Here is a 16,642-nt window from a genome sequence, read left to right as displayed (position 1 = left end):
ATCCCTGGGTCAGAAAGATCCCATGGAAAGGAAATGGCAACACATTCCAGTATTTTTGCCATGGAAAAGCCCATGGACAGAGAAGCCTGGCAGGCTAAAGTCCATGGGGTAACAGTCACCTGGAACTTAGCAATTGAGCACAACGGGCCACAGTATGATAAAAAAATGTTCAAAGTTCCTGTGTTAAGTAATAATGTACTAGAGTGATGGGATGATATACACTATAGAATAGCTATACATGGATCCTTGCATATTATTTTAAATTTTACATCTTAAGCCAAAGAAATTCCTTCAAACTATAATACAAAACATAGTTATTTTTATATAATCAAATAAAAATATATCTGAAGGTCCCTAATAATACACACATCAAGAATACACCAGTGTAAGAAGTGGATGGCAGATTAACATAGATAATTATGAAATTTAAAATATTGTGAGCCTGATTGTTTCTTTAAAGAAATAGAAATGATACAGGTTACAATAAAAATTACAGTGACAGTAATCGCTAAAGGATCTCTATAAGAAAAGGAATAAAAGCACGATTTTATAACATTGCATGTGAAAATGATTACATGAAATCTGCATTTAATTCACTAAAAATACTGCTTACAATTTTATGACCGCCTAATCACCAGTCTTGCCTTGATGTATATACTTTTCTTATATCAGAAATATTGAAATGTGCATCACTAGATAATAAATTTAGAGAAATATCTTCAATATATTTAATAAGAAGTAGTATGAAACTTGTTTTTGTTTCTTTGCTATGTTTTGCAATTATGAAAGTGAGAACATACAAACTTAGCGAATTTCAATTTTCCTGTAAATATAAGAAAAGATAGTGTTTTCGTTTCTCTCTCATGCTTTAGCATTCTACAAAAACCAAATAGTTTTCTCAGAATTTAACATCTTTGTTGAATATCAGTTGTTATTTTTTTAAAGCTGTACCTCATGAGATAATTATATATTTTTGGTCAGATCTCACTTGACATCAAAGAACATGTTGATCATTGTACCATTACCATAAAACTGGCCACTTAGAAGTCTCTTAATATGCAAATAATGTTTTCTACATCTCAGTGTGAGGTGGGAATTCCATTTTGCCTCATCAAGGGATCTGGAAAGAATTATACTTTTACATTTATTTAAATAATCATTAAATATTAAATGATGTTCAGTGGAGGTCACAAAAAAACACGTGGAGCTCTAAATAACTAAGAATACTGAAGGAGTTAAAAAAGAAAGACAATACCCCCAGCTTCTGAATTTTCCCAGTTTCTAAAAATTCACATCTCTTTTGTTATGTGTCATTTGCTCTCTACTTTGCCCTCCATTAGAGATATCGTTGTTTATATAAAATAAATATCATGGTGATGTTTCAAAGATGCTTTTCGGCATTTTGTCTGTCATCCTATGGAGTAATATTCAGCAAATTAATATGAAGAGACAAGAAGAGAGGTCCTATTCCTGCTCAGGAATTATGGAGTAGTAGAAAACAAACAAAACAATATCAAAAGTGGTGTCATTTTGCTTGGGCTTTGTCATTGAGCTAAACTGGAACTTTGAATATGTCACTGAAACATTGTTGATATTGAAAATGAGGCAAAACATGCAATATCCTGTCATTTTACCTGTACTGAAGCATCTCTCATGACTCTCACCTGTATTTCTGACATGGCTAAGTGAGAAGAATTTATGGATTTCTTTCACTTTTTGAGATTTTCCCTGAGGAGATGCCAAGCAATTTGTTGATTATCCCTAGAGTATTGAAAGCAAAACAACATGTCTAGAGATTGTCTTTTAATTGCCTGTGGCATTTTTCTTTTCTTTCTTACTTCCTGACTTCCTTCCACGCACACCCCTTCTTTCTTTGCATATATATACATACATTTATATATATTTTTAACTCTTGGTTAACTTTCCTTTTGTAGCACACAAGACTCTTGATTAAATCTTGCATCGATAGGGCATGCCCACCAAGAGTCAGTATTTCTACAGGTTCTCCTCAAATGTGTGACTGTGGAGAAATTTTCAGCATTATTTTATTACAGTATTTAATATATTTAGGAAATTAAAATAATGTGTTATGCTGATATGAGGTTTCACCCCCTTGCTTTGTTGCCCATGTGATTGTTTTTACTTATCTCTCAGAGGCAGAAATTAGTTACTTACTGTTACTTCTTATTTCTGGAGAAGGAAGTGGCAACCCACTCCAATATTCTTGCCTGGAGAATCCCATGGACAGAGGAACCTGCTTGTCTACAGTCAATGGGGTTGCAAAGGGTTAGACATGACTGAGCGACTAAGCACAACACAGCACTTCTTATTTCATCGTGAGTTTCTATCACATGGCTGTTTACAACTTCTGCTCTTTTTTTCTTTTTCTTCACTGCATAAATTACCATTTTAGTTATTCCAGTCTGTTACCCCATTCCAATAAGCACCTGTGTCATCACATACTCCCTGTGCCTTTTTAACCACACCTCTTTCCTCCTCTGCTACCATTCCCAACCCTTGGTCATCACTAATCTTTTCTATTACTACACTTTTTCATATAGAAAATAGTGATTGGAATTTTCTCTCAACATAAATCTCTTGAGATTCTTTGACACTTTTGTGTGTATAGATCATCTGTTCCCTATGTTGTTGAGTAATATTCCGTGATATTGATGATAATTTGTTTAAATATTCACTTATTGAAAGACTTGTGGGTTCTTTCCACTTTTCTACTATGATAAATACAGCTACCATGAGCATTCACTTAAAAGTGATTGCATTTTTGGTGATGAAAGTTTTCCTCTACTCTTCTAGGCTTTTGACCTCAAATGGATGGACATTTCTGCTGTTTATGGGCTTTGATCACCACACAAAAATCAATCAATCAATCAATAGCTCAAGTGGAAGAAAAACATCTTCTTTACACAGTGGCTCTTGCCTGGATTAATAATTAGATTGACATAAGGTTAACAAGACCAAATCATATATATTTTATTTAGTAATTGTACATGTAGTTGGGAGTCATCACCAGACTAATTAAGATCCAAGAAATGGGTAGGCTTAATTGCTTATATGGGCTCTGCAGGTGGCCTAGTGGTAAAGAATCTGCCTGCCAATGCAGCAGACAGAAGAGAACAGGGTTCGATTCCTGGGTTGGAAAGATCCCATGGAGTAGCAAATGGCAACTCACTGCAGTATTCTTTCCTGGAGAATTCCATGGATAGAGGAGCCTGGTGGGCTAGTCTATGGGGTCACAAAGAGTCAGACACAACTGAGCAACTGATCATACAAATGTTTATATGCTAGGCTAAACCAAAAGCAGCAATTGTAGGCAAGTCACTAAGTATATCTGGGAAGACTAAAGACAAAGGAACTTACTTCTGAATATTCATTAAAAGGACTGATGTTGAAGTTGAAGCTCCAATATTTTGGCCACCTGATACAAAGAGCTGACTCACTGGAAAAGATCTAATGCTGGGAAAGATTAAGGACAGGAGGAGAAGAGGGTGACAGAGGATGCGATGGTTGGATGGCATCACTGACTCAATGGACATGAACTTGAACAAATTCCAAGAGATAGTGACGGACAGGGAAGCTTGACGAGCTGCAGTTCATGGGTCACAAAGAGTCAGACATGACTTAGTGACTGAAGAACAACATTTAAAATGGAAAAAAATATATATTAGCAAACTTTGTAAATCTCTACATATTTTGTTCTTTTTCTGGTTCATCTTTGGAGGGACTACACAATGTACAGCAAGATTTATTTTAGAAATAGGATATTGGGATTATATATAGCCACAGTTTATTTTTTTCAAATCCAGATATTAGATTCTTCTACTTTTTTCTGTTATAAAAATCACACATATCCACTGAATATAATTTAGAAAAGTACATATCCAAAAATATTAATTTAAACATTTTCATGTTCTCAGAAGCTATCAATATATAATCATCATTTTACTGTATCTTTGTCCAACATACGTTTTCCAAAAATCAAAATTTTTCTGCATTTATATTTGGAATGTTTATATTCAGTACATATTTTTCTTAGTAATTTTAAAAAATCAGCTATATAAATTCCTTACATTTTACCTCACTTGAAAGAGTACCTATAATTATTTTTTATTCCAATAAATTATTTTAATTTGAATTTGACTGTCTACATAAAGAATTTAATCTGTGATGGTAAAAAAAAAAAGTGTTTAAAGTATGATGCATATAAACTTTCACGAGCATTAAAAATACTAAATATAACCAAAGAAAGTGGAAATTTAGAAGGGTTAGGAGAGTTCACAAGACATAATATTTATATAGTGGTACTTATCTTACTACACTTTCACTAGAAACATACCATAGAACAAATCATGGAGTTACCTTCTCTTGCTTCTTATAAGAAGAATTATCAAATTGATCTTAATAAAAATATATCATAAGCCCTTATGAGCCAATATTGAGGAAAGTCACCCCGTGAAAGAGACAGCAAGCCTAATACAGTATAGAATAGATCACTTATGTAAAGATGCACAAATATTAAACAAGAAATATTCTTGATGTTCACAGAGGTCAGGAAATGTAACAACCTCATGAAACAAAGGTCCATATAGTCAAAGCTATAGATTTTCCAGTGGTCATACAGATGTAGGAGTTGTACCATAGGAAGGATGAGCGCTGAAGAATTGATGCTTTCATATTGTAGTGCTGGGGAAGACTCTTGAGAGTCCCTTGGACTGCAAGGAGACCAAATCAGTCAATCCTAAAGGAAATCAACCCTGAATATTCATTGGAAGGACTGATGCTGAAGCTGAAGCTCCATTACTTTGGCCCCCTAATGGGAAGAGTAATCTCATTGGAAAAGATCCTGATGCTGGGAAAGATTGAGGGCAAGAGGAGAAAGGGGTGGTGGAGAATGAGGTGGTTAGTTAACATCAATGACTCAAAGGATATGAGTCTGCTCAAACTCAGGGGGATGGCAAAGGACAGGGAAGCTTGAAATGCAGCAGTCCATTGGATCTCAAACTGAACAACAACATTAAACAAAAAGAAACAGGAATAAAAATCTCCAAAAATTATAAATACACAATTGAAAGTGTCCATGGGAGACCTCAAGAGATTTATTTTTTCTGCATCACTGAGATATAATTGACTTGCAGCATTGTGTAAGTTTGTGGTGTACAAGATGTTATTTGATACTCTTACGCACTGCAGCATGATTACAACTTAGCATGAGGTAATACCTCCATCAGTAGAAGGAGGAGGGAGTGGCAGAGGATAAGATGATTAGATAGCATCACTGACTCAATGGACATGAATTTGAACAAACTCTGGGACTCTCTGGTGGCTCAGTGGTAAAGAATCTGCCTGCCAATGCAGGAGATGCAGGTTTGATCCCTGGGTCAGGAATATCTCCTGGAGAAGGAAGTGGCAACCCACTTCAGTATTCTTGCCTGGGAAATCCCATGGAGTGGAGCCTGGCTGTAGTCCATGGGGTCACAAATAGTCAGACATGACTTACCAACTAAACAATAAAGATGGGATATAGTGGCAGACAGAGAAGCCTAGAGTGCTGTCATTTATGGGGTTGCAAAGACTTAAACATGACCTAGTGATTGAACACCACCACCAACAATACCTCCATCATATTACCTTTCCTTTTGTGATGAAAGCATTTAAATATTGCTCTCTTAGCCTTCAGATATACAGTAAAGATTGCTAACTACAATCAAGGAAATTGATCTTAATTGGAATGTCCAGTGGTACAGAAAATGAACTGATTGAAATAAAATATTGTGCTGATTTTGTAGGTTACTGAATTGCAAAGTGTGCTGAGTTAATAGGCTTTCTAGGGCTCATGTATGAAAGTAACTTCACTGATAACAGAGCAGGACACTAACCTCCTCCATGCGGTATGGAAACAGCTGGGAAAGTTCAGATAATTGCTGAGGTCAAATCATTATGCTACATTGAGCCTCCTTGAAACCACAACATGTTTAATTTTTGTGTTGTGTTCTCAGTCATGTCCAATACTTTGTGACCCCATGGAGTGTAGCCCACCAGGCTCCTCTGTCCATGGAATTTTCAAGCAAGAATACTGGAGTGGGTTGCCATGTCTTTTTCCAGGAAAGTTTAATTTTTCATATGCCTTAGAAGTGTATGGAGGCTCAAACAGATAGATGTTCTTACACAAAAACATATGCACATGCCCAAACACACACATAGCCATGGGGAAGTTTATTCTAGTAGTTGAGAAAAGCAATAAAGATTTAAACTCACTTTTTATATCTACTATTCTTCCTTTCTCATTGGAAAAGACCCTGATGCTGGGAAAGATTGAGGGCAGGAGGAGAAGGGGATGAAAGAGGATGAGATGGTTGGATGACATCACTGACTCAATAGACATGGGTTTGGGTGGACTCCAGAAGTTGGTGATGGACAGAGAGGCCTGGCGTGCTGTGGTTTATGGGGTTGCAGAGTTGGACGACTGAGCGGCTGAACTGATTCTTCCTTTCTCACACACAGCATACCCACTCTCCTTACCTGCGTGAGTACTCTGTAGTTTCCTAACCGGTCCTCCTGTGTAATGGCAGTTACTTATCACATTTTGACTGATCGCTCACGCAAGGAAGGCAGACGCTCTCCGGACTTTGTGCGCTAGTGTAGGTGCAGCGCATAAACGTGCTGCTGGCGCAGAAGAGCCAATCCCTAAAAGTGTATTGAACGCATTTGTGTTCACTAGTCCATTTGAAGACACACAGAGAAATGTTTGAAGCCCAGAATCTAAGTCATAGGTACGTAGGCTTTAAGAGGAAATGTTACAAAGCTTATTCCACACATTTTGTAGTGCATATTTTACATCTTTGTTCCTCAAACTGTAGATCAAGGGATTTAACATGGGGATAACAAGGGTGTAAAATATAGATGCTGTTTTATCAGTGTCAAAGGAGTGTCTGGACTCTGGTTGAGCATACATAAATATCAAAGCCCCAAAGAACACTGTGACCACCGTCAGGTGGGATCCACAGGTAGAAAAAGCCTTGTGCCTGCCTTCAGCAGAGTTCATCCTGAGAATGGCTACAAGGATGAGCAAATAAGACGTAAGAATTATCGGAAGGGAGAGGATCACATTAACACCTGCGAAGATCAGAATGATCAGCTCAATTTCTTGCGTATTTGAATGGACCAAAGATATCAAGGGGAGACAGTCACAGTAGAAATGTTTGATGACATTGTAGCCACAGAAGGATAAATTAAAAATCTTTACAGTGATTGTAAGAGACACGAATGTGCTATAGATGTAGGGGATTGCCACCAGTATCCAACACACCCTTTGTGACATGATGACTGTGTAAAGCAGGGGTTGACAGATGGCCACATAGCGGTCATAGGACATTGCCGCCAGAATTAAAAGTTCACTTATAATGAACATGATGAAGAAAGCCAGCTGTGTGGCACACATATAATAGGAGATTGAATTTTGGCTCACAATAAAATTTGCCAACATTTTGGGTCCTACAGCTGTTGAATAGCCAAGATCAGTAAGAGCCAGGTGTCTGAGAAGGAAGTACATGGGTGTCTGTAGCCTGGAGTCCACCTTAGTGAGGATGACCATGCCCAAGTTGCCCACCGCTGAGGTCACATAGATGATGAGGAAGAGCCCAAACAATGGAGCCTGCAGCTCAGGGCGGTCTGTGATTCCCATGAGGATGAATTCATTTGGCACAGTTAGATTTTGTGTTTTCATGCAGCTTTATCAGGATATGTATTCTGTGTGGAGACATCAAGCATAGTAAGCGGATTTCATGTATTATCACCTGGCATATTTTTCATATGTGAAGCTTGCATAAGTAAAATATATCCTAACTTCCCAAAACAGGATATATTTTAAAATCCCATATCCTATGTATAATAATATGCATAAATAAAGATAGAAACAGAGTCTGGGATATTCATTAGTTCTCAAATAGGAGTTATTTTACTAAGCAAATAACAGCTGTCAACATCTGAAAGACATATTTGTTATTGCAGCTGGAAGGTGAGTGGTACTTGCATATAATTGTCCATGGTCAGTTATGTTCCTAAACATCTCATAACACCCCTTATCAGTCCAAAATCTCAGTAGTGCTAAAGCTGAAAAACAAGAGTGGTATAGATGGTATATCTAGACATAAATACAGAGGTAGATAAATATCCTCTGTCCATGGGATTCTCCAGACAAGAATACGGAAGTGGATTGCCATGCCTTATCCAGGGATTCTTCCTGATCCAGGGATTGAACCTGTGTCTCTTATGTCTCCTGCCTTGGCAGGCAGATTCTTTACCACTAGGGCCACCTGAGAAGCCCCATATAAATATATGGATACACATATAGGTGTGGATACCTATCAGATCAGATCAGTCTCTCAGTCGTGTCCGACTCTTTGCAACCCCATGAATCGCAGCACGCCAGGCCTCCCTGTCCATCACCAACTCCCGGAGTTCACTGAGACTCACGTCCATCGAGTCAGTGATGCCATCCAACCTATAGATACATAGATAAAGATACAGAAATGTATGCATAGAAGTACATTAGAAATGAAATAAAAATTAAAAGTGTGTTTCATATATAAATTTATACATATATAAACTTATATGATACATATTTAAAGTTTTCTACTAGTCATTTATATAATTGCAATCACATTGCGATATTTATAAATTATATTTGATAATATCACTTAATCATATCACTTAATACATATTAAAATTATATTATTCAATTGTATGAGAATTATGATAAAAATGTGAAGCCATAAATTCCAAAAATGTACAGAACACACTGGAGACTACTAGGCTCCTCCATTCATGGGATTTTCCAGGCAAGTGTATTGGAGTGTGTTGCCATTTCCTTCTCCAGTATATAGATATAATCTCTGCTATATTTTCTTTTATGTTATATACAAATGATTACTTTGGGCAAATAATTTATCTGAAAATCTTTATTTTCTTATGCAAAACCAATATTTCTTTACAGGGTGGTTGGGAGAGAAAAATGATTAAAGGATTCAATGTGTTTAGGCTTACCTGGAATTCAGGTAAAAAAAAATATATATATATTACATGGTGACAATAACTTAGCTCAAAGAGAGTTTCTTTATGTATTTGTGCATCAGTTCTTCTGCACTGTGACATTATCTTATTTGTCAGGGCTATGATATAATGATCAATAGGTTAGGATTAGGTCGAGTAGAATGGAGCATATTTAAGTTAGTCCAAGCCCTTCACTATTCCCCTCTGCAGGACTAAAATTGGACCTCTAAAGTCCATAAAGTGGATTCTTTATGCTCTAGTTTTATTTACTATGTTAGCAAAAATAAAAGTTCATTATGATGCAAATTTTCCTAAAATATAATCTTTCCCTAGGAGCATTTTCACTACAGTTGGCATATATTAATTTGTATGTACCGATTCAAATATACTTTGTCATGCATGAGCCCAGGAGAATGCGAGGAGATCTAAACAAACTGAAAGAAAGAGTAGTCATTGGCATTTTTTTTCCACATAATGAAGATTCATTAAAAACTCCTTTTGGAAAAGAAGATGCTGTGCTTTAAAAAAAAAAAATGGGTAAGGTTACTGTGTCACACAATGCTATGCTGTTGTTTAGTCACTAATTCCTTTCTGACTCTTTGTGACCCCATGGACTGTATTCTGCCAGGATCCTCTGTCCATGGGAATTCCCAGACAAGATTAGTGGAGTGGGTTTGCCATTTCCTGACCCAGGGATAGGTCCTGCATTGACAGGTGGATTCTTTACCACTGAGCCACCAGGGAAGCCCCACACAATACTGTAGATGTGAATAAAAGAATATACATGAATTAGGGCTGTTATTTAACTTTTTTGTATTTTAAGGCCACAAAACTCCACCAAATGATAATGTAATACAAAACACAAATCAACATTTTATAAAATCAAATAAAAGTGTATCTGAATATAATAATAATATACGTAGTACGAATGTACCAGAATAAGAGGTGGGCTTCCCTGGTGGCTCAGACGATAAAGAATCTGTCTGCAATGCAGGAGACCTGAATTTGATCTCTGGGTTGGGAAGATACCTTGGAAAATGGAATGGCTACCCACTCCAGCCTTCTTTCCTGGAGAATTTCATGGACAGAAGAGCCAGCGGTCTCAAAGAGTCAGGTATATCTAAGCAACTAACTCACAAGAGTAAGAGGTAAATGGCAGATCAAGGTAAAAAGATTATTAGGTGCAAAATATTGTCAGCATAAACACCTCCTTTAAAAAATATCAATAACATTGGCTACAATAAATTTTCAATGACTGCAGTCTCTGAGTGCTCTGTAAGAAAATTAATTTTTTAATTTACATATTATTTCACTATTTTAAAATTTATAACATTAAATATAAAAGTATTTACATGAAATTAGCATTTTGCTCACTTAAAATATTGTTTACAATTTTAAGACCTCCTGATAGTCTACCTGGACTTGATGCAAACAATTTTCTAATATTAGAAACATGAAATGTATATCAATCAACAGTTATTGTGGATAAATATCTTCAGTAAATGTAATAAGAAGTAGTATAAATCTTGTTTTCTTGTCTTTGTTTTGCAATTATGAAAAGCCAAAAAAAAAAAAAAATCAGACTTTGTAAATTCCAAGTTTCCTGTAAAGGTCAGAAATGATAGAAACGTTTTTGGTTGTTTTGTCACAGCTTTATCATTCTATGGATAGACCCAAATAGCTATCTCAGAGTTTAAAATTTTTTAAAAATTCTGATTGTCAGTTTTTTAAAGCTGTGCCCTGTGAGATAATTTTACCTAATTTGTGGTCAGATTCCCTTGAAATTGAAGGACACGCTGAAAATTGCACTGTAAAACTAGGTACTTAAAAGCCTGCTAATAACCAAATAACACTTTCTACATCCCATTGTAAGGTGGAAATGCTCTTCTGTCTCATCAAGAGATCCAGAAATAATCATATTTATATACTGATGTACATAATCATTAAATATTAAATTATATTGAAACAGTTACAAAAAAAATACCCAGAGCACTAAATGACTAAGAATTTAGAAGAACATCACAATAAGAGACTGAATACACGAGGCTTCTAATTTTGCCAGTTTCTAAATATTCATGTGTTTTTGGCAGTGGTGGTGTTTCAGTTGCTAAAGCATGTCTGACTCTTGTAACCCCTGGACTGTAGCCCACCAGGCTTATCTGTCCAAGGGGTTTCTCTGGCAAAAATGCTGCCGTGGGTTGCCATTTCTTTCTCCAGGGGGTCTCCCTGACCCAGGGAAGGAACCAGGGCTATTGCAGGCAGATTCTTTACCAGGTGGGCCATCACAGAAGCCCTCATGCATCTTTGGTTTTGCTTTATTTACTCTTAGTTTTGCCTTTCACTAGAGATATCATTATTTATACAAATGGGTATCACAATGATGTTTCAGAAATGCTTTTCAGGGTTTAGTCTGTAAATATGTGAATATTTTCAAAAAATTAATATGAAAAGACAAGAGGAGTCCTATTCCTGAGAGAACTGAACCAGAAATGGTCTCATTTCGCTCAGGCGCTGCCAGTGAATTAATGTGAGACTTTGAACCTGTCACTGAAATGCTGTCAGCATATTGGAAACAAGACATCACATGAAATACTCCATCATTTTACCTGTAATGAAGTCTCTGTCATGACTCCCTCATGTGGCTCTTACATGGCTAAGTGGAACAATTTATGGATCTCTTTCACCTTTGGATACTCTCCCTGAGGAGATGTCAAAGAATGTGCTGATCATCCCTAAAGTCCTAAGACTACAACAAAATATCTGGAGATTGTCTTTCCAATTTTCTAGGGCAATTATTTCTTTCCTTTTTTTTTTTTTTTTATTCTTGGCTAACTTTCCTTTTGTAGTATGCAAGTCTTTTAATTAAACCTATCACTAGGGCAGGCCCATTAAGTCTGCAAGTCCACAGTGGTCTTCTCAAATGAATGATGGTATAGAAATGTTTAAACATTGTCCTATTTAATTATTGAAAAATAGGGAATTAAAGATGGGCTTCTTAGGTGGCTCAGTGGTAAAGAATCTGCTTACCTGGTAGGAGAAGCAAGTTCTATTCCTGGGTCAGAAAGAGCCCCCGGAGAAGAAAATGATAACCCAATCCAGAATTCTTGCCTGGAAAATCTCATGGACACAGGAACCTGGTGGGCTACAATCCATGGGGTCTCAAAAAGTTGGACACAGCTGAGGGACTGAGCACATATGCATGCTATGAAGTCTTCACCAGGCCTAGATCCTAGATACGGATTTTCCCCTATTGTTTTATCTGAATATTTTATTTGTGGCTGTTGTTTAGTTGCTAAGTCATGTCTGACTCTATTGTGAACCCATGGACTGTAACCTGCCAGTCTCCTTTGTCCATGGAATTCTCCGGGCAAGAATATTGAGTGGATTGCCATTTCCTTCTCCAGGGAATCTTCCCAACCTGGAGTCTCCTGCAGTACAGGCAGTTTCTTTACCACTGAGCCACCAGGGAAGCCCTAAATGTTTCATAGTTTAGCATTTTTACAGTTAAGTTGTTATTCATTTTGAGTTAATTATTGTATTAGGTCAACATTATTTATTTGCTTGCTTATTTTTTCCTCTATATCCCTAATTAGCTCAGCACGATGATTTTAAAAGGCTACACCCCTTATTTTGAATTACTTTTGCAACTTTATGAAAAATTGGTTGAACTATTTATAAAAATCTATTTCTGTGTTGTCAATTCTGTTCCATTAATTTATATGTTTGTGTTTCTACCAATATCAAAATCTTGATTTTATGGTTATATAATTAACCCTAACATTAAGGAGTGTTTTTTCCTAGTTATACTAAATTTTAAAATGTGTTTTCATCTATGTTCTGTCCTTAACCTTTCAATAAAATTCAGTATAAAATCACCTCTGCACTAAATCTTGCTGAGATTTTATTTAGGTTTGCATTAAATCTATGGATCAATTTTGGAAGAATTTTATCTTATGTATTCTGATCTGAGCTAAATATATCTACTAAATTATTGAAATCTCCTTTGATTTTTAAAATTTGGATTTGTACTTTTCAGCATACAGATCCTGTGCAGGCTTTGTTAGTTTTTATGTACATTTTCATTAGATATGAAGTGACTGTAAATGGTCTTGTTTTATTAATACCTATATATAGAGATAAATATATTTATATAATTTTTGTTAATCACATATCTTGTCTCCTTTGTGAACTCATGTTTTCCTGATTGTTTTATTTTCCTCAGTTTTGTGGAAATTTTTTTTATTAGCATATCTTTTGCAAATAGGGATGTTTTCATTTCTTTCTTCCAAATTTCTATGAATTTTATTAGTTTTTTTTTTCCTTACACTTGGACACTACTGAAGCAATTAACAGTTTCACCTTCACTTTTCTGTAAATATAAAATTTTTATATTTACTTTTATGTAAATATAAATTTTCTGGAATATAAAAGCAATAATTTCAATGAGCCCAGATGCTTGCACATTTCTATTCATAGAAAGATGTGAATTCATTAATTTGAGATGTCTTCTTTTCTTTAATTTAACAATAATCTGGTAATCTGATGATTTTCCAACTACTCATGTTTTGGTTTAAGTGTCTAGGATAGGATTTTTTAGAACATTGACTCTAAGTTTGAATGTCATCCAATGAGGTATGTGATTCGTTTTAACCTTCACTGCTTTACCTTAGCAATCAATTTTGTACTGAAAGCTCATTGCAGGTCAAATGCAATATTGAGGTAATACCTAAAGGCAAAGTTGGAGTATTCAAACTCATGTTTTAAAAATATATATCCAATTTAGCCCATAAGTGATTACACTCATTGAGTACTTAAGAATCATACTTTGCTTATTCATCCATTTGTTTGTTTAGTTACTAAGTGGTTTCCCACTCTTTGCAACCTCATGGACTGTAGTCTGCCAGGCTCCTCTCGCCATGAGATTTTTCAGGCAAGAATACTGGAGTGGGTTGCCATTTTCTTCTCCAGGGGATCTTCTGGACCCAGAGATCAAACTCAGGTCTCCTGCATTGGCAAGAGGCTTCTTTACCACTGAGGCCCCTGGGAAGGCCCAAGCCTTTTTATTAACTCAAAACTATTAATAATAGGCCTTTGTATGTCATTATCTATAGACTTCCCTGGTGACTCAGTGGTAAAGAACCTACCTGCTAATGCAAAAGACGCAGGTTCAAACCCTGGGTCAGGAAGATCTCCTGGAGAAAGAAATGGCAACCCACTCCAGTATTCTTGCCTGGGAAATCCCATTAACAGAAGGAGCCTGGCAGGCCTATAGTCCATGGGGTCAGGAAAGAGTTGGACACACTTAGTGGCTAAACAATGATGACATGACTTGTCTATGGAAGCAAGAGACATTATCAAAGAAGGGCAAAAATATGCAGCTTCCTTCCCCACGGTCCAGAGTTCCTTCCAAAGATAGCCTAAGAAAGTAAAGTCCTTTGTGTGCCTCCAGCCACAGAACTACAAAACTGTGACAAGTAGGCAATACTGTGACTGGATTTTTCCAGAACTGGATATTTTTCAGCAATGAAGATAAAAGTGACAAAGTTCCCTTATGGACTGGAACTCGTTCTTAAGACTAACTCCACTGAGAACTGGTATGGCTGGACAAGGGAATGCTGCCTGTCACTTCATGACTCTGGCCCCAGCCAGCTGGCCTGATGCAAGCCTGACAACCAGCATCTTCAGTCAGCAGAAACCGAAGGGAACATCCCCCTGGTTACAAGGTCTCAGGACATAAACAAGATGAAAGGAGAAGTTGAGAGGTCTATCCTTTCTCCTCAAAATGGCTTTTTTCTTTTCTTTTTTTTTTCTCTTTTGCTTGTGGAACATTTATTGTTCATATACACATGAGTCTATTTCTGATCTATCAATATCTTTTCATTGATATATATTACCAATTTTTATATCAGGAGCATAATTAAAAAATAATAATAATTGTAGCTTTGGAATAAGACTGGATATCATTATTCCATGTCTTAATGTTCATAATACAAGTTTATTCCTCTTTTTAAAGTTCAGCTATTCTAGATTTTTGCTTCATATAGTTTGATTTTAGCTCCTTTATGTATTTTGGTTTTAGCTTCTCAATTCCTAGCAAAAAAGAATTTCTGCTTAAATTTTAATTGTGTTTGATTTGAGAAATTGTGGTATTTACCTAATATTGAAGGCATAATTCCATATTCTAAGGCCAAATTTGCATCAGAGGGCATCAGAGGGCAGAAACACTGAAACCATACTCACAGAAAACTAGTCAATCTAATCACACTAGGGCCACAGCTTTGTCTAACTCAATGAAACTAAGCCATGCCCATGGGGCAACCCAAGATGGGTGGGTCATGGTGGAGAGGTCTGACAGAATGTGGTCCACTGGAGAAGGGAATGGCAAACCACTTCAGTATTCTTGCCTTGAGAACCCCATGAACAGTATGAAAAGGCAAAATGATAGGATACTGAAAGAGGAACTCCCCAGGTCAGTAGGTGCCCAATATGCTACTGGAGATCAGTGGAGAAATAACTCCAGAAAGAATGAAGGAATGGAGCCAAAGCAAAAAGAATACCCAGCTGTGGATGTGCCTGGTGATAGAAGCAAGGTCCGATGCTGTAAAGAGCAATATTGCATATGAACCTGGAATGTCAGGTCCATGAATCAAGGCAAATTGGAAGTGGTCAAACAAGAGATGGCAAGAGTGAACATCGACATTCTAGGAATCAGGGAATTGAAATGGACTGGAATGGGTGAATTGAACTCAGATGACCATTATATCTACTACTGTGGGCAGGAATCCCTCAGAAGAAATGGAGTAGTCATCATGGTCAACAAGAGTTTGAAATGCAGTACTTGGATGCAATCTCAAAAAATGAAAGAATGATCTCTGTTCGTTTCCAAGGCAAATCATTCAATATCACAGTAATCCAAGTCTATGACCCAACCAGTAATGCTGAAAAAGCTGAAGTTGAATGCTTCTATGAAGACCTACAAGACCTTTTAGAACTAACACCCAAAAAAGATGTCCTTTTCATTATAGGGGACTGGAATGCAAAAGTAAGAAGTCAAGAAACACCTGGAGTAACAGGCAAATTTGGCCTTGGAATACGGAATGAAGCAGGGCAAAGATGAAAAGAGTTTTGCCAAGAAAATGCACTGGTCATAGCAAACACCCTCTTCCAACAACACAAGAGAAGACTCTACACATGGATATCACCAGATGGTCAACACCGAAATCAGATTGATTATATTCTTTGCAGCCAAAGATGGAGAAGCTCTATACAGTCAAAAAAACAAGACCAGGATCTGACTGTGGTGCAGATCATGAACTCCTATTGCCAAATTCAGGCTGAAATTGAAGAAAGTAGGGAAAACCACTAGACCATTCAGGTATGACCTAAATCAAATCCCTTATGATTATACAGTGGAAGTGAGAAATAGATTTAAAGGCCTAGATCTGATAGATAGAGTGCCTGATGAACTATGGATTGAGGTTCGTGACATTGTACAGGAGACAGGGATCAAGACCATCCCCATGGAAAAGAAATGCAGAAAAGCAAAATGGCTGTCTGGGGAGGCCTTACAAATAGC

The 16,642-nt window shown here is 36.7% G+C and overlaps 1 protein-coding gene across 1 annotated transcript; it reads right to left on the bottom strand.

Annotated features, from left to right (window-relative positions):
* Positions 1 to 6,799: 6,799 nt before the first annotated feature.
* Positions 6,800 to 7,777, bottom strand: LOC129628519 (olfactory receptor 8K3-like). The gene has a single exon (XM_055547957.1). The coding sequence runs from the start codon at positions 7,739 to 7,741 to the stop codon at positions 6,800 to 6,802; it is 942 nt and encodes a 313-aa protein (XP_055403932.1). The 5' UTR covers positions 7,742 to 7,777.
* Between the last annotated feature and the right edge of the window lie 8,865 nt (positions 7,778 to 16,642).

Source organism: Bubalus kerabau, chromosome 15 (assembly GCF_029407905.1).
Source record: "Bubalus kerabau isolate K-KA32 ecotype Philippines breed swamp buffalo chromosome 15, PCC_UOA_SB_1v2, whole genome shotgun sequence".
NCBI lineage: Eukaryota > Metazoa > Chordata > Mammalia > Artiodactyla > Bovidae > Bubalus > Bubalus kerabau.
This window is presented reverse-complemented; position numbering and strand designations above follow the sequence as displayed.

Coding starts and splice junctions, on each gene's coding strand:
- LOC129628519 (XM_055547957.1), bottom strand. CDS start 7,741: ATGAAAACACAAAATCTAACTGTGCCAAATGAATTCATCCTCATGGGA.